This window comes from Excalfactoria chinensis, chromosome 2, assembly GCF_039878825.1.
Source record: "Excalfactoria chinensis isolate bCotChi1 chromosome 2, bCotChi1.hap2, whole genome shotgun sequence".
NCBI lineage: Eukaryota > Metazoa > Chordata > Aves > Galliformes > Phasianidae > Excalfactoria > Excalfactoria chinensis.
In genome coordinates, this window is record NC_092826.1 from 57,980,781 (window position 1) to 57,999,370 (window position 18,590).

An 18,590-nucleotide genomic window follows, 5' to 3' on the forward strand; every position below is an offset into this window, starting at 1 on the left:
ACATATTTGTTTTATTCTTGTATGAAAGCGGCAAAATAGTTTGTATATTAAAATCTGTTTTCTCTCAGCCATAGCATGACACGTTTTTATATAAGCACAGATTGATTTTGGAGAGTGGTTGTGTTCCAGGGACCTCTTTGCTCTTGGCTCAACGCAAACATAATACACAGAGAAAAAGCACAATTGAGCTGTTGGGTAATTTAGCCAAACTAATACATCGTGGGGTTTCACAGCGGTGAATTGAAAACAAAATGCAATAGGAGCCTGCCTATGATGAACAGATAACCTTGAAAGCAAGCATTTCACATCAGGTTACGTTTCTTAGCATCCTGAAGTCAAATAATGCCCTTTTTACAGAAGTTTATCATAATCAGTATTTACTTCAATGTTAAATGCTGTAATGTAAAGTCTACATGTAATACTTCAGTGGTTCTACATGCAATTCAAATCCTGCTCAGTAAAGGTTAATCATAAAGTAAGCAACAACTGCCATCTACAGACAGAGACAGTGAAAGAGAAAGGCTTTGAGTCAAAAGTGTTAATCATTTAGAAGTACACTTTGGAAATAGGAATAATGCCAACCAAACTAAGATTCATTGCCAAGCTCTCGCAAGAGTGTTTTTTCTCAGGGCTGAACTTCATTGTAGGTATAACTCTAACCTTAATTTCAGTGCTTTAGGCCACAGCGTTTCAGCCTACGTTCCTGAATGGGCTTTATAAATCCATAGACTGAAACGGGCCTTAGAGGAGTTTACAAATGTCAGCAGTAGTGTTACATAGAGCACAGGGTTCTTTATGTGAAAGGTCTGTTAGCAGCATCTTTGGGTTGAAACATCCATTAAGACATTCGTAAGCATTAATTACAAAACCAATATCAATAGCGAGCGTAGGAAATTCATTCACATTATGAAAATACATAATGATTACACTAGTCGGTGCTGTCATCATTAAGTAACAGGACATCTATTAGATGTGACAAAGGTCAACAGGTTTAATTCAAATTAACCTGGGTTGACTTTCCACAAATGAAAGCAAAACTGAGAAACTTCAGCAAGTGTTATTTTCCCTAATGGAGCTTCTGCAATTTCTAAGTGCTGTAATTATTTGCTCTCTAAAAATGTCATTTTAGTCACGTGGTTTTCCAGAGACTTGATACCAAACATCTCCACTCTTCTTTCTGGAGCGTGTGCGTTCGTACTGCTTCGTGTTCTGCCTTCTCTCCATGGGGGGGCAGGTTTGAGATAGCCGTTCCCTGCTTTATTCTGCATACAAAGGCGACATATTGTAAAAAGCAAGCAAAAAGACACAACAACAAACGAAAAAACCCCAACTTCAAAATACCGAATACTCACCTTTCTCATTAATTTGCTGCAAACTGGAAGCAGTTGACATAACAGAGTCATCACATTCCTTGTTTGCTGAATGCATGCATCAACCTATACAAGACAATTACAGTTAAGACAGACCACTGATCGCTCCATTAGACAACGTGAGATGAAAACCTATTTTGAGCTTGAAATGTATACGAAGGACAAGCAAATCCAATCTTTTCTAGTCTGAAGGTTGATTTGATAGCCTTTAGCACTATATACCTATAGAGTCTGGAGCACCCGTTTAGTCTAGCTAGAGCATGTGAAAGAAACCAAGCAACAGGCTTAGTTTGGATATGATTCCTTTGGATAGTGTAGCTGATAACAGAACTGAGCTGTCCCTCTTACAAAATGGAAACGTCTCTTACAGAGGTGATAGGAAACCAACCCCCAGGCACACAGAAGGACATACCCTACTGCTCTTCTGAACAAGTTCTGCTTCTATTTGCTGCTAACATTTGTAGACCGTTGTTATCATGGGAAGAGTGCAACTACGTACAAGCCGACGTATAACAACAAATAAGTAACAGAATAAATTCTAGGCAGCCTAACTCTAACTCTAACTTTGGAGAAGCAACGTGCATTTTAATAACAGAGTATTCAGGGACTGGAATTTAAGTTTATCTAAAGCATCGATTACAAGATAATAGCTAATTATGACAACGGTAGTACAAGTTACCTTCATTAATACACTTTGAGCACTGGAGTCTTTTCTTAGCAAGTTACACTTAACTACAGCTCGTATTTCTTCAAATCAAGTTCTGTGTGTTACAGTAAAATAAATACCATCTCTCACTGAGCTGAGAATCCCCAGATGCACCATAACAGATAGTAGGTAAGTTGAAGAAAACATTGGTGTAAGTTCCTTGACATAAGTCCCCAGCAGTAAAAGGTAATGTACAGTAGTGGCACCCCACAGACGTCTGGGAGCATCAGTGTCTTGGGAAACATTAATTTTAGGAACAGAAAGGAAAAGATCTGTCCTAAATCCTGTTACACACTGATTCCCCAGCTCACATGATAAGCTACCGGTAGGGAAAAACATTCATATTAATGAAATGTCTGTGGCCAGTGGCTAATTATGTAATAAACAGATATCCGTGCTCCCTAAAGAAAATAGCCATGAAGGCCTGAAGAGTAATGCTGCTCAAACTATCCACCTGCATATTTCCATGTATGCTGGGTGCCAGCTTGTCATATTTTGCATCTTCAGACTCTCAGCACGAATAAAATGGGGTGAGGATAAACTTCCTTGAAGCCCTTCTCTGTTAATGGGAATAAAAGAATCCAGAAAACAACTGCAGCAGGGCTGAAGAATATCATTTCCTGACACAGAGTTCTGCAGTGAGTGGCTGGGCTTACAGCTACCAGTAAGATGAGACAAAACACTCTCGTTAGGAGGAACAGTTCTTACTGTTCTCCCTCTATACTTTGCCCATTGGCTTCTCAAAAGATGTGAGCAGCAAAACAGTACTTCAACTTGAAGTAAATTCCTCTTCCTCGTAAGAACAGCAACAACAAAGTACTGCATAGCAGAAAAACTTAAATGCTTCCACAACATCATACAAGTTTGTACTCCACTTTTATCTCCTTCTGCCAATCCAAGAAGTTCATCTGTTTCATATTTTATCAGGACCACAAACGAGTAAGTTACTGTATTTCAAAACCAGCTGGGTTTTATTTTCAGGGATATGTACTTTTTTTTTTTACTTTACCTTTGTAAATGTAGCACTTTTACCCTGAACAGAAGTTTTTGCTGTTATTTGAAGCTGCTTGCATATGGGGATCAGTTTTTCAGCCTCCAACAGTAGCAAAGGTTTGTCATCATCATGTACCTGAAATGCATTTTAGGAAGACAAGACCATTCATTGTTACAGACTCCACTACTATTTTAACAGAGAAAGCAACCAGCTCTTAAGCACTATCATTGAAGCCATAAGCTGAATTGCTATCGTAGTTGTCATACATCACCTGTTCAGAAAAGACTTGAAGAGCTGAAGCAAGCTTCATTCCTTCTGTAGCAAAAATCTGAAAGAGAAAAAAACATGTTCTTCCTAATATCCAGCCTGAACCTCCCATGGCACCAATGCAAGGCCATTCCCTCTCATGTTACCGGGGAGAAGAGGCCGACCCCAACCTTGCCACAACCTCCATTCAGGTCATTGTAGAGGGCAATAAGGTCTCCCCTAAGCCTCTTCCAAACTGAACAGTCCCAGTTCCCTCAGCTGTTCCTAACAAGACTTGTACTTCAGAACAGCTTCATGCCCTATCTGTATACTCCAATTCTTTACATCTTCCTCCTCCCCTAGGGGAACAGCATTGCTCAGACTAGGATGGAGTATTTGTTAACACCATCAGGAACTGAATTAAGTGACACAGTGAAGAAAGCTATCACATTAAAGGTGACTGCATTTTCCACTTGTAACCGGAATCTCAGTTTAAGTAACGCTGTCTTAATTAAGCACCTACAAGAACACTGCAACGTGAGCTTTCAGGAAGTACCAGAGTTATGCTGCTTAAAACCTACAGCTGACAGTTTCTGATACACTGTATTGATGTATAAAGAATCAAAGAGTCAAATTCGCATTTTGTTCTTCATTCAGAATCCCTGGCTCCTACTTGGTTAAAAATACATTACCTCTGCTTGATGAAATAAATCTTGAGTCGTTTTCAGAAGTCCTTCTCCTCTGTGGGAAGCAATGAAAACAGATTACATGCCACGTAGAGACTGTAGAATATTTTGCCTGCTACATCCACAATTTATACTCCCTCACACACACAAAGGGAGAGGAGAGGGGGTGACTATACAGACACTTTCGTAGCACCAGAAGACAGAACGCTACCCCTAAATCCTTGTAGGATATTTTGTACTGTATCTATCCTCTTGATAGAGATTGTCTACAACTCTTAATATGCCTCGTGTATCTGTTAAATAAGTATGTGGCATTATAAATGAAAAATAGGACTTTCAAATGTTTAAAACACAACAGTAAAAGCTCTTAATATAAACCTGCATGTTGTAGTAGCCATACATTCTCAGCAGCTAATGTTCCAGCACTTTCCTTCCATTCTCTTTGAAAAGAAGTATACACTGATACACTCTTTGATGTTTAGGTTCTGAAAGGGAATCTGATTTCATTTATTGATTAGAAAAGAGGCTGCACGCTCCCCTTCCCCTGTGCCAGAAACTAAGCCTCTGTTCTCCTCTTCACTGAAGTATTTCTGCAACACATAAAAGGATCTGAAAATCACAAGAATAAGAGAGGGTATGCTAAAATCTTAGCAACTACAGAATATGACTAGCTATCGAAAGCAGAAAATCTACCAAAGGCAGCAAAGTGCTGAATATTCAGTTTCTCACAGTTAGTTAAAAAAGGGGACAAAGTTGCATTTGAACAGTGACAACACGATGCTTAAGGATGAACACAGAGGGGATATAGAGTGAACAGCGGACCACGGGCAGTTAAGTCATAAGGGTAGGTAAAACCCAAAGCGCTTCTGCACAGAACCAAATGACTCAGTTACTGCCTAAAATGTTTTAACCGAGCACTCCATCCCAGAAAGCATAACCTTAGGTCTTCTACTTCCTAAATTCTTCAGAGATTGACGCTGTAAAGGGAAATTTCAGAACAACACTTTTCAGTACAGCAAAGATCAGCAATCCTACCATACAGTAATATACCCACGCGCTAATTCCCTTCCTTTTGAGAAACATCTTTACTAAATATATTTCTTGCCTGAAATGTACAATTGTTCTGCCACAAAACAGACGTTAGGCACTTAGACAGGACTCCCACTAATTTCACAGTATCACAGCATTGTGCGAGTTGGAAGGGACTTTAGAGATCATTGAGTCCAACTCCCGGGATTCGAGCCTTTTTGTGTAGCAGAGCAGCATTTCTGCCACTTGCGCCACAGGGGGGATTCGAACCCCAGGCCTCTGGTGTTGCAAGCGGCACCTTATACCACTGCACCACCGGAGGCACACAATTTACTGTAGTATTGAATTATTGAGCTTAGAAATTTCAAGTAATCACAGAACTGTAGAATCACCAAAGTTGGAAAAGACCTCCAAGTTCATCCAGTCCAACTGTCCATCACACTCAAGTTAAAACATACGTTTGTGAATTAAAGCTCCTTTCTGACTGTGTCCCAATACTTGTGCTCTGAAAATAAAGCTGTCTTATTTCTTATAGACACTTTTATTTCTCTTCTCCCCACTGAAGCACACCACATACAGTGTCATTACCTGGTGAATAAATACATGGAGTAGGCCATACTTGACATGCCTTGTCCATGTTGCACGATCTCATTCTCTTGGTCCTCCCATTTCTCTGTCTCAGAATCCACATCAGATGTGAGCAGGTGCAGTTCTAACCCAAGTTTTGCAATTTTTGCCTGTTCCTGTAAACGTTAAGAACATTTTTGGCACATGGAAAAAAAAAAACGTTCTCCAGACAGGAGAAAAAAATAATTGGAAGAACCTCTACTAAAATGATAACATCTTACCTCAGTATCTAGTTTGACTGGCTTTAGTGTTTTCAGATTTGCGTTATGCTTCTGTTTCAAACAAAAAATAATAGTTTTTAATAAAAAAGAACTGATAATCATTTTTGCTAACAAAGGAAAAGGGATGCCTGTATACTTAAGGCTTTGCAGGAGACTTCCAGCAGTTCACACAAACTTCTTAACAGAAGCTGAGAACCTGTTCTTATTTGGATGTCCTTTTGCAATGGGAAGTGCAGCCAGGGACCATACCTCCAGATACAGTCAGGTTTCAAGACGACCTCTTCCACTATTCTTGTGCTTGCATCTCTTATCTACTTCCTCTTGCTGTACCATCTTTTCCCCTTACCATCCAAATCCCAAGTACTAGTTACTGCTGAACAGTCATAATCAAGTACAGCTGCACTGATATTCCCAACAAATACCACACTGCTGTATCAGTGACTTGGGACTAGCTGAACCTTCCAAGCTGAGCTGGGGTACATATAAATGTTGGCATGACAAGGCAACTGATCCTTCTGTGTCAGTTTGCTGAAATAGCTGGAAATGAACACTGAGTCTTTGATTTATTTAGTTTTCTCTTCTATTCTCTTATTTAAGTCTTCAGCTATCCAAAATATGTCTGGCTGCAAGCCAAACACAGGCTGAGAATAAATGATAATTAGTGCTATTGATGTGAGCAGAATACCCAGTATGGCAAAGCTTGCAAACCGCATAACAGATAGACACAGCAATGTATCTGATCTGCTGCAAATTAATTTGCATGTTCAGAGAAAGCAGCAGTTCCAGGCTTTTGCTTCATATGCTGATGCTGCCACCGTGCAAAGACAACAGAAACTAAAATAGGAACCATAGTCCACACTAAGAAACCACAGTGGAGTACAGGGAAATGAAGAGTATAAAGCTGGTGTCATAGCTTGGAGAGGTTTGTGTGAACCACTAGAGGAGGTTGGAGGACAAGAGTGCAGCGTTGGAATCCTTGCCTGAGGATCTAAAGAGAGCTGCTAATAATTAGTGGGAATACTCAGACAAATTAAGCTGAGGAATCTCTGCCACAGGGAAGTGGGAAACACTACCCACTGTGAGCAGCATAAGAAACACAGCTCCAGGCGTGGTCTCCATCTCTGACTTGAGGAATCTAAGCAAAAATGAAACACTGCTTTTTATGTTTCCACTGCAGTTTGCTGCTCAGACTTGAGCTGCTATGCCAGTTCTTTTTCCTCCATCCCCACATTTTTCAAAGCTCTGGATCATCTCAGTGTCTACCCAGATGTGATTCTGCCAGCCTATTAGAACAAATGGGACAAGCTATTCTCAAAGGATTCTGAAGAAAAAAAGAGTGCACAAATTGATGCTCATAATAGCCATTTGATTATATTTTACAGATGCAGTTCAAGAAATGTTAGTTTCATGACAAACTCTTGAAGAAAAACACAAAGCTAAGCTAAATTTCTGTTTAAATACAAACTTTGGGCTACAAGGTATGGCATAAACTTAAGCTGTTGAGTGAAGGGCATTCAACAAATTGAGCACGTGACTTTATCTACAAATAACTAAAGAAGCTCCAGAAAGTTTGTCATATGTGTAGTTTTCTCCACTCTAGTGTTCACTTGCTTTATCTGAATAGAAAAATTGGTTAAAAATCCCAAAGAATTACATGAGTATTTACCACTAGGCTTTCCAACCATGATTTGAAAGCTAATACTATAGAAAAAACAACCAAACAAAAACCAACCACAAGTACATTAAGTGCTACTACTGCTCTGTCCTCAGCTAGGACATCATGGCATGGGATGCCATTTGTAACCAGCAGGCAGCACAGCTGCACTTAAAAATGTAACAAAGAAAGTAAATTAATTGGATCTACAGAAGCAGCATGGCTTCAGTGCAGGGACAGCTTGGGCATCAGCCATAGAGGGCAGACCGACTCCCCCAGTTCAACTCATCTTGCAAATTTGCAGACAGCCTTTTAGAAGACAGAACTGTATAAATCTTGGGGACGATATTTTACTGAAAGCATTTTTTAATGGCTGATGTGTGGGAAAAGTTGCTTCAAGCACCTCTAAGTTTTGGCTCATGTTCAGAAGCTACGCAGCTCTGTCAAACCAGAACAAGCTCACAGGGATGAAAAAAGCCCAACAAAAGTCACTGAACCAATCTATTTTTTGGTCTCAGTATTTAGTTCTATAACTGTGAAATTCATTCATGCTCACTCAGTCTAAGACTATACTCTGTTTAAACCGGCAGACTGGATTTATGATGGGACAAACTCTCTTTTTAAGGGTGAGAAGTAAAATATTGTTTTTGAAACCACGGAATTGCTCAACAGCAGAGCATGGAGACAGGTGATAGCTTCACACTCAAATTCCTCTACACCAGAAGCTTAAGGAGAGAAAGCAAAGAGTGAAACAAGCCAGAAGGTACAGTAAGATCTACGATCACTCTTCCCCTTCCTCCTCCCAGCAGAAAGATTCAACACGTAAGAAGTGAATAAATGACTAATTACAAGGTTTAAGCTTCTTAACACAGAGATGCTCTCAGAAACAATGCAATATCAATTATCATCAGCTAAGGACATAAATTAACCCACAACTAAACCTCTGCACTATAAGCATTCTGAATCAAATATGGAAACAAGAATCCACCATTTGAAAAGTCAGAAATATGCTCATACATATCTATTTGTTCAAGATAGGCCAGTTCAGAAAACAATAAGTACCAAGAATTAAATTACAGTGCATTGCAGCATATTCTTGCTGTTTTAATACGGACAATGCACTTATTATTACACATTGTTAGAAGTTAAGCACGTGGCAAAAACATCACATTAATAAATAGGGATTAAAGCTCACCAATAAAGTAAGTGACTAAACTCTTGTGTAACTTTAGTTACTCCATCTTTCCATGTGGTTTTTTTTGTTATTTAGCCACCAAGTCAAGGTGTACGTTACCAAGGTATTGCTTTGTTCTCATTAAATGCAATACAGAAAAGTTGACTAGTTAACAGCATATAATACAAATAGAACAGTCTCAAGAGCAACTTACCCCTGGTCTAGGCAGTGAAAGGTAGACACGCTTCTCTCCTAAGAAGAACACACATATTTACATCCAAATTCATATGCAGAATGTAATCAGTAGGACTGCATGACTTATTTCAGCCTTCCTCAAGTTGCAATACTGTATATAAAAGTAAATGACTTACCTGTAGCTCTATGAATATTGCAGAGAATTGCCACTCTGTCTTAGGCTTCCAGTGAGAGAGACAAGTCAAGAACCTCTTACTGTTCAGATTCTAGCTCTCAGTAACTGGCACTTAAACATCTGAACAACTTCATTCTTTCAGATTTCTAGTCCCCAGCACACAATCCTGACTATAGAAACTCCCTCCAGTGACTGAGCAGCTATCACTGCTGTAGTTCCACGTAAGGCTTTTGGTCTTAGATGGCATAAAAATTGCAGTAGGCAAAGTCACTAAGGAGAGATATCTAAAGTCTATCTAAAGTAACAGCAATAAAACCCTCACATTATAATGTATTATGTGTATCCCATCTGTACTTTTTTTTTATAAAGTAAAGAATTCTATTGCATTTTACACACATGCTGAATTATTTCATATATTCCCCAGGTTCTCACAGTTATTCTAAGTTCAAGCAAAGGAAACAGAGGAAAATATCCTTTAGGTATTAACTGAAAACAGATGAGAGTTTATTGACAGGAGATAGGGCCCAGAGCTAACAGCCTACAATTAAAGCTCCAGTTTACAGATGTTTTAAATATCTATATTTACATTTATTCAAATAGATTCAGGAGAGGAAAGTCTGCTAAATAAAATTTAAATAAAATCCTCAGAGCTAGTGAAAAAAATAAGTTGCTTGAAGAAACAAAGGGCTAAGATAATGGATATCACTAACATGTTTGCATGGAGATAACGCAGCTGGGCAAGGAATGGGCAAGTAAAAAACCTTTATCATTACAATTTCCTCCTCTTGCATCAGCTCCTAGAGAAGTTCCATTGTGAGTCTTCTGAAGATAGTTCTGTTACGCATTCATGATTTTTCAAAGTATGTTCTTTATCTTCTGACACCACCGAGACCCTGAGCTCCGTGTCTCGACAACTGGCTTATTTAAAACAAAACTCAGTGAATTGACAAGTATCCCTCAATCCATTTGATAAAAGTTGCTTTCTTCCCTTCTGAGATCACCTCTTCCTTCTTCACTCAGCTTTTAAGAAGTGAAAAAAGAGCTATCAGGGCACAAACTGCCTAACTATTTTTCTTAGAATGCAGTTACTCAGTTTAAGTGCCCACATACACAAACACATCAGATTTCTCTGATCTCAGTCTAAAGACTGACAATAAATGGTTTATCACATTCTCTGTATCAACACGTCAACTAAAGGGGATATAAGAAAGTATGTGAGTACCATCAAGAAAAAGTAATAAACTTAAGTTCAAACTGCTGGAGCGCGAAAAAAAATATCTCTAGTAAGAACCTACTGTGTCATAGTGAAAAGAAAGGTCCAAAATGCAGAAATCTTTAACATGAGATGAATACTGAAAGGAGGGACGCACAAGAGAGGTGAACATACAGAACTGTGGCAACCAATTTTAAAGAAGAAGATAACAGAATTGAGAAACAGTGCTTTCCCTCTTTTACCAACTCCCCTCATTTGGTTTTGGGAGATTGAACTGTTGTCTATACTCAGCAAGAAGATGATCTGACTCTATTTCTTGGAATGTTACTTTTTTAGAACATCCCCCCAACAGTCCCACAGATATTGTTCTTTTCAGAGCAGACCAGCACAAGCCAGAGATAATCCTCATTCAACAAAGAATAGACCCACATTGATATAATAGAATCATAGAATTACCCAGCTTGGAAAAGACCTTGAAGATCATCAAGTCCAACCGCAGCCTAACCATAGTACTCTAACTCTAAAAACCCTCCGCTAAATCATATCCCTGAGCACCACATCCAAATGTCTCTTAAACACATCCAGGGATGGCGATTCAACCACCTCCCTGGGGAGCCTATTCCAGTACTTAACTACCCTTTCTGTAAAGAAGTTCTTCCTAATATCCAATCTAAACTTGCCCTGGTGCAACTTGAGGCCATTTCCCCTCATCCTGTCATTTGTTACTAGTGAGAAGAGACTTGCTCCACTCTCACTGTAAGAACCTTTCAGGTACTGGAAGAGGGAACGCACGACTCCCATGTATTTAATTTCCATATTTTAGAATTTAGATGTAGTCTAAAATATTAAAAGATTCTGCCATGTGTTCTTTCTGTCATTCATTCCTGCCTGCATTTATTTTCTCTAATGTGTTTTCTGGAATGTAAAAGAAAAACATTTTCTTACTATTCCTATATACTCCTTACATTCCACTTTCTCGTAGTTCTAGTCACATTTTTCCAGCCACAATTTTTTCCAGCCACAATTTCTAAACCTCAACTTCTAAATCTTGCTTTTGACCTCACTTCTCATCTGTAAGGACGGCTATGCCTTTCCAGAATTCTAATGCCTAAACTCTAATGTTAGTTATCCCCTGTTCATCAACTATTGCCCTCTCGAATCGTCATGCTCATTTAACTCCTTTTAATCGAGTGGACAAGTGGACAAATCTTCCTTTCTGCCCCCCTCTTGTTATCTTCAGAAGTCACTCTCACATTTATGGTCAAGTTACAAGGATACAATCAGAGGAGTATTCACATTACTTTTCAACATATCGTAACCACACCTAAAGCAGGGGAAGACAAGCCAACACTGGATCAATTAAAGATCCTTTCATTAGGTGATTCATCTCAAAGTGCAAGAACCTCAAATTTAAATGCTTTTCTAAAACAGTTATCTTGGGCTTTCTGTCCAGTCACTGGGGAGAAGGCAGCCACCCTCCACCAGCAGAACCAAATCTTTTTTACATGAGCTACCTCTATAGGTACCTGTCACAACCCTTAGCTCGTATGAGATACACGATATTTCAAATACATGCAGCATGCAGGAAAAGCCTCCTCACCCCTGGATTAAATGGTGGTTTTGGATTAAGCAGAAGAAATTCATGTCTACCTCACTCTATAGTTCTGCATAGCACAGTTTCAAAATACACATCAAGGATACTAGGTAAGGAATTGCTTAGTAGAAGACAAGCTTAGACAATGAGAATCTACTGCAATCATAGAAATGTTTGTTTTATTAGATGTGTCCAGCACATTTAGTTACCATTCAAATTTTGCCTGTTAAACTGTATTCTGTACTCTCTAACAAAGCCAAACATTTTGGTGGTACAAAAATACAAGATTTTAAGCAAAAGAGAATAATATATACATATACACACACACACAACCTTCTCACTGTAATTCTGTCTTTCATTACACACTAATACAGTTCTACTACAAATAAAGCACTTTACATTGAAGTCTAAAATAAAGATACTTTTTACCAACCTCAACGTTAAGACAAGTAGCATGAGTTACAAGAAAATAAAATCTTATTGTGAAACTCCACTTCATTTGGAGAGAAGAATGACATTCACAAAACCTTTACAATCACTTAACAAATAGATGTTTTAGTCTCATTTGTTAATTGGGTTACCTGGCAAGAGTTACCCTCTTGTCAAAGAGTTATCACCAGGAGAAAATAAGCAAACATTAATGCTCAATAGGGAAGAAAACTTTGTAGAAGACTGGTGGATATAACAGATCCAAGTTACTTCTAAGGAGATAACTGACAGTTAATATGAAACAACCCAGATTCAGAGGGAGAGAAATCCCTTTAACAGTCTGGGCCATGAGACAAGAAATATGGAGACAAGGTCTCTTTAGCAGCTTTTTGGCAACACAAAATGCAATATAGCTAAGGCAATACAAAGTATACAGTTCATGCCTAATATTTTACCAAGGGGGATGTAAGAACACTTCATGCTGAAGGAATGACTGAAGAAACAAGAGACACTAAGACAGACCCATCTGCCCATGCCCCACAGGAAAAACTCAGTCTTCATTGTACTCAGGCCTACGCATACACTAACAGAACCTACCCATCCTCTTCTCTCTCCTTCAAGCAACAGTATTAGGGAAGCCTTGTGAAATAATGTTCTAAAGAGGCTGGAAAACGTCTGTTACTTGCTGTCAATATTCACAAGAGAATGGAAAGTTACAAACTACGAGGAGATGCTGGGAATACACTGCGCCACTTCAAGAACTGGTTGTTCTGAAAGCCAAGTTTATGTTTTGTTGTGGCTGCAAGGTTCTTGTCCTGATAATTCAATTACAGTGATACTTATGTGCATACAAACATATATATAATAGAAAGGTTATCAGTCATTATTGCGTGAATATGAAAAAATAAATAACAGAATAATCAGCCCTGCAAATACCAAATGGATCACAATGCATTAATATTAGAGTAATACCATATTTTTACCCCATTATATAAAATGTAACGTATATTTAGAGAAAATTAATACATCCTTGGCTCCCAAAACAAAAAAGACACTGGAAGTTAAAAGGTCTATCAATAGGATCTCTGATCTAGTAGATTACTACATATTTAATATCATATTCCAGGCTAAGGTGGAAGAAAAAAAAAAGATAACCATAATATATTTCTCAAATTCCCAATAACGTATGCTACCCAAGGTTATTGTAAACCCAGTCTGAATTTCATCACCTTTTTCATTTACAAGCCTTCAGACTCACACATTCATCTCACAACCAGCAGCAACAATGTGAGCTATTACTGCCCTGCAGTTGCTTGTTCACTGACCTCACAACAAATTGCCAAAGAAGTGCTTGTGCGATTGAGTATAGAAAGTTAAGCAGCCAAAATAAACTCTAAAAATGATACAGTTTTATGTTAATAACAAGACAAAGTATTATATCACTGATAAAGTGTCATCTAACCTGAATAACAATTTACTTTCTCCCTGTATCTTAGGCACAAAAGCCCGAAGTCCCTGTATTTAACTAAATCTGAACTTCTTAACCTGAGTGATTTTCTTAAAAATAGAAGACATTCAGAATTGTTATATTTCACATTCTATCTGTACACAATTGTACTTTAAAGACTGAAACACACAGCCACAAAATGCATGTCAGGCTACATTTAGGACATCATCTGCAAAAAAAAGTATTTTTGATAAAAATAATAATAATAAAAATAATAAAAATAACTTCCATTTATCAAGAGAACCTACAAGTAAACACACATCTGTCTTGCAAAATTCCATCGTTCCCTTCTACATGTTGTACAAATACCAATAAACTTACCAACCAGAGAAAATATCCCAAGATTGTGCAGAGTCATCAGGGATTCCATCCAGGAGAAAGGACAGCAATTTAAAAATCAAATAACTACATTCACTACATTATGAAGTAAATACAACGCAAAGTGACAGAACAGAACGGGTATGTTTATGTATTATCCAGGAAAACAGGAAATGATTAAACATGCCACACAATTTACGTGCATCTTGACTGTCATTAACTAATGTGCTGTAGCTCAAACTACAAGGTGGGATGAAAGTCTACATCGCTCACAGTTGGGCACCACTGGCAAAGGGCTGTGTCAAATATTTTGAGTACTTTGGAAAAGTTCAATTTTACAGGAACTAATCACAGTGCAGGAAGTTAAACATCCTCAATTTCACACAAACCAGGCCTTTACATTTCTGGCTGTGGTTTTCTTTGAAAAAAAATCCAATAAGTGCTTTAATTCGACATCTGCACAAAGCCAACGTATTTGAGTATTACCACTTAGATTTCACATTGCTGTAAGGGATATGGTACCACTTATTGTGCTCCTCTTCTAAGAAAGCAGTATTTCTTAAATTACAGCTAAAATTCTTCTTTGGTTAGGAAATGTCATTGTTCTATTTCTGTGTAACATTCTTACCTCTTCTTCCTTCAAACACATCGTTGATTTCTCTTAACAACAGTGACATATCACTCAGTTGAGACTCCCAGGCCTCACAGAACACCTCAAGGTTTTCTTTTGCAATCTTGCTAGATGGATGTAATGCTAGTGTTTCTGCAGCAGAAATTATCTGGACAGAAAACAAAACATTTGTTAGTGAAAGACATCTTCGTAAATAGCATTGCACGTGAATTAACAAATGCAAGCATAGGCAAAACACAAAATTTAAACTGTTAATATGAAGTTTCTGTAGCATATTCATTTGACACACACAAGTTTGATGATCTTCCTTGCGTATGCTTTTAGTTAACATCCAACACTGAAGTGCAACTCTCCTACAGAGTTACTTCAAATAGCTCAACATGAGGTCTCAAAAAAAGCTCACGGAAGCGATTTTTATTTATGCCCAGTTGAAGTGACCAGATAAAAGCTGAGCATACCTGTGGGCCAGTGACCTGGAAGGTATCTTCTGCATGTATGCACGTGATCTCAAGGGGCTCTGTTCCAGAAACATGCCTCAACAAGCGACACATCTAAACACATTTTATTTTTAAATTTAAAGAGAAAAAAGAATGATAAAAAATATTTTTTCATTGGTTAATGCATTCACGGTTAACGAAAAAAGACACACATGCCCGCACGCATACAATAAGTTACTAATAGTCCTTTTCAAAGCTTACTGGACACCTCACAGTTTGGTGTTTCTCAAGAAGCATTTAAAAATCAGGAAAAAAAAAAAATCCTGGCTTAAAAGGTATAGGAAAACAAAAAATCACCAAAAGAAATAAAAATCTTGAATAAATTAAATCGTTCCAAAACCAACAATCGCATGCGTAATTAAGTAAACTAATAAATCTGATAGAACTTGGAGAAAACACAGCATAGACGATGTCACCAAAACTTAGTTTACTCAACAAATATCAACGTAGGCTTCCATCATCCAGAGAGCTTAGTTATCTTTGTATGACCTTGTTTTTCTCAAACACAGGGAAGAAAGTAAAAGGTTGTAAGGCTAGTAAAAGGCAGTTGCTTTTTTTTGGTTTGTTTTTTTTAGTAAGTTTAAGAGTGAACTTTGGGCTGAGAATGAATGAAGAATTTCAGATCGCAAATAGAATTTAAGACAAAAATAGCATATACTAAACTACCTCGTCTGCTACTGGAAATGCTGTAAGATCCACATATAATCACAACTATGCCTGGAAACAAAACAGTGTCTCACTAAAAGGGGAACACCAATGAATCACTAATACCAACTAGAAATGGGGACACTGAAGCTGAAATTTAAAATGACCAGGGTTGACTTCCCAGTTTCTGAAGTTCACATGAAGCCCCCATTAAAACCTGAGAAATAGTCCTAAATATTTCTGGTGCAGAAGATTCAGCTCTGCTTCATTTGCCTCAGCACTCCATCACTATCTTAGCAAGACTTGCTCTCACATCATGTGCTTCTTCATGCAACTCAATACATCTGCTTAACCCATACATCATAAACACAGCACGCTGAAAAGCAGTCTTGGAGAGGAACAAAAAATACATAAAACACTAAAAAAAAAACCCAACACATAGGCCTCAGTCTCTTATTCATGTGTATGAAAACTACTGTACAAACTGTGCATGTATTAACACCTGCAACAGATTTTTACACACACATAAATAAAGATTTCCAGTGATCTTCTGACTTACAAAAACTTGACAAGATCTTCAAAACAGTAAAGTTTATTGTATTAAGAAACTTAACCTTAAATTCTCTTCCTTCTTAAAACGTGTCTTGGCTTCAGCCATTGCTGGATGCTTAAAGCTTTAGCAAAAGGTTATAATCTCTAGCCTGATCTAAACACTACTTTTCATGAGTACTTCAGCCCCAAATTATGCATGTGTATAACACTGAGTCAAACAATGAATTTTAGTCTAGACTCAGGAGGAGAACAGACTGTACACCTATGCTACAGCAACTATTTGCCACAGCATTACCTCTGGCTCAGACCATAGCAGAACAACACAAAATCCAACCAACAGTATACAAGGAAAAAATGAAAGTAATCATTAAAACCAAAACAGGCAAAAGCCTTCCTAAAGAATAGATGAAGATAACCTAGCTATTCATTTTCACCTACAAAAATGAAGACAACTGTGAACTCACCTCAACAAGTTGCTCTTTCTGCTCTGATAACTTGCAAGTATATTCTGCTACGGCTTCCAGATTTCCTTCTACTCCTGTGATTTTTAATGCTTTGAGAACCATATGATCTGTGTGGTATTTCAGCAGATCTGCTGCCAAAGACGTTGCTGCACTGTGGACCTTGAATATCATTAAAAGAAGGAGAGAGATGCTTTAGAGAGAAAGAAATATAGCCAGCACCAAACTAAACTCCTTTGAAGATAGAGCTGTTTTCCAAGAAGCAAAAAAGTATACTGCAATAGCAGCACAGAGACAGCCTGGGGCTTTAGTTCTTCAACTATTATTTAAAATAAAAAGATAAAATTCACTGTACTCAAAAACAGCCCACCCAAAGGCAAACAAAAGAGCAGCTGGGTAGAATCAGAATGTGTGATTATAACACAGCTGCTTGCCGAAGATATTGTAGATGGAAAAAACAGGTGTGTGAATTTGTGGAGCACCAAGTGCAGCATAAGCACAGCACAACAACCACTCTACTTCTCACAAAGAACATACGTGAATAGAATCAGAGGCACAGTATCTGAATTTATAACGCATTAGAAATTATGTTTCCATCAATAAATTGTCAAGGACACAAAGAAAAGCTCGAAAATAATCCATCGGCTTGTTACGCAGCTTCAGAAAAGTTAAAAGCACCTGCTCTGCAAGAAGCTCAAAGACAGAGCTGGATTCTGAAAAAGTCTCAACTTGCTGATAACTAGCAAGGTAAAGCTCCCCTTGAAACATATCCCTAAATGCAAATGCATGGAACTACTGAAATTGTGTTCTGAAGGACTCTACTTGATGAGAGCAATCAGCAACAGATGCTGCTAATTCTAGTGGGTTTACCTGTGCCCTGTAATCAGCTCAATTTTAAAAACAGAAGCCTGTTTTAGAAATAGGAGATCTTTCTTATAACTGCTGAGTCTTGTAGTATTACATTTGTTTCGCTAGACTGAATGGAATGTATAACAAACACGGCTGTTCAAGAAGTTGATTTTTCAAGCTCTTGTAAACATAAAAGAGTTTGATAACGTGACCTTGGTGGGCCTTGACTGTGGATGGAAGAGAATGTTTTCTAGAAATGCTGGCAGTTTTCCCCCTCTTTTTTCTAAAAGCACTTCCTATGCAGCCCAGAAATAAGAGGTTTTGTTTGTTTCACGTACGTTTCATATATTTAACTTCTGAAAGGAAAGCAGCTCCAATAAAAGGATATCTGTGACTTGTAATGTTGAAGTAGGAGCAGGCAATATTCATTTATATATAGACTACAATAGTGATCACCTTTTCATCACAGATTCTTTTCATCTTGATCTAAAAAAGAAGTTTATTCAATGCTGTCTCAGAACATCAAGCAGGAAAATGATCTTGAGGAAGGAATGTGCCTCTTGTTTCTTCCATAAAATGACAAGAGATGGGAAAATACTGCTTTTAACACAGTTGTCTGTGTTCTCAGATACCTAGTGTATTAAAATGTTTTAATTTGTGTCACTAAACATTTGGTTTCATGAACAGAGAGCTTATTTGTTGATACAGTGCAGCAAAGGACTAACAGGACAGCCTTCAGGCACACTCAAAAACATGGCTATGTGGAGATCTGCTACAAATCCAGTCACTACAAGGAAAATGACAATACTATAAGTTT

At 38.0% G+C, this 18,590-nt stretch overlaps 1 protein-coding gene across 1 annotated transcript in view; it reads right to left on the bottom strand.

Moving 5' to 3' along the window:
- Nucleotides 1–35: 35 nt before the first annotated feature.
- CTNNAL1 (catenin alpha like 1) overlaps nucleotides 36–18,590 on the bottom strand; it is a 55,327-nt gene continuing 36,772 nt past the window's right edge. The window contains exons 9-19 of the mRNA XM_072327513.1: nucleotides 16,928–17,086; nucleotides 15,228–15,320; nucleotides 14,767–14,917; nucleotides 8,922–8,959; nucleotides 5,880–5,930; nucleotides 5,620–5,774; nucleotides 4,009–4,057; nucleotides 3,342–3,398; nucleotides 3,086–3,205; nucleotides 1,353–1,436; nucleotides 36–1,262 (exon numbers count right to left, since the gene is read on the bottom strand). Of these exons, the coding sequence (XP_072183614.1) occupies nucleotides 1,101–1,262; nucleotides 1,353–1,436; nucleotides 3,086–3,205; nucleotides 3,342–3,398; nucleotides 4,009–4,057; nucleotides 5,620–5,774; nucleotides 5,880–5,930; nucleotides 8,922–8,959; nucleotides 14,767–14,917; nucleotides 15,228–15,320; nucleotides 16,928–17,086 (1,119 nt within the window). The 3' untranslated portion in view covers nucleotides 36–1,100. The remainder of the gene's footprint in view (nucleotides 1,263–1,352; nucleotides 1,437–3,085; nucleotides 3,206–3,341; nucleotides 3,399–4,008; nucleotides 4,058–5,619; nucleotides 5,775–5,879; nucleotides 5,931–8,921; nucleotides 8,960–14,766; nucleotides 14,918–15,227; nucleotides 15,321–16,927; nucleotides 17,087–18,590) is intronic.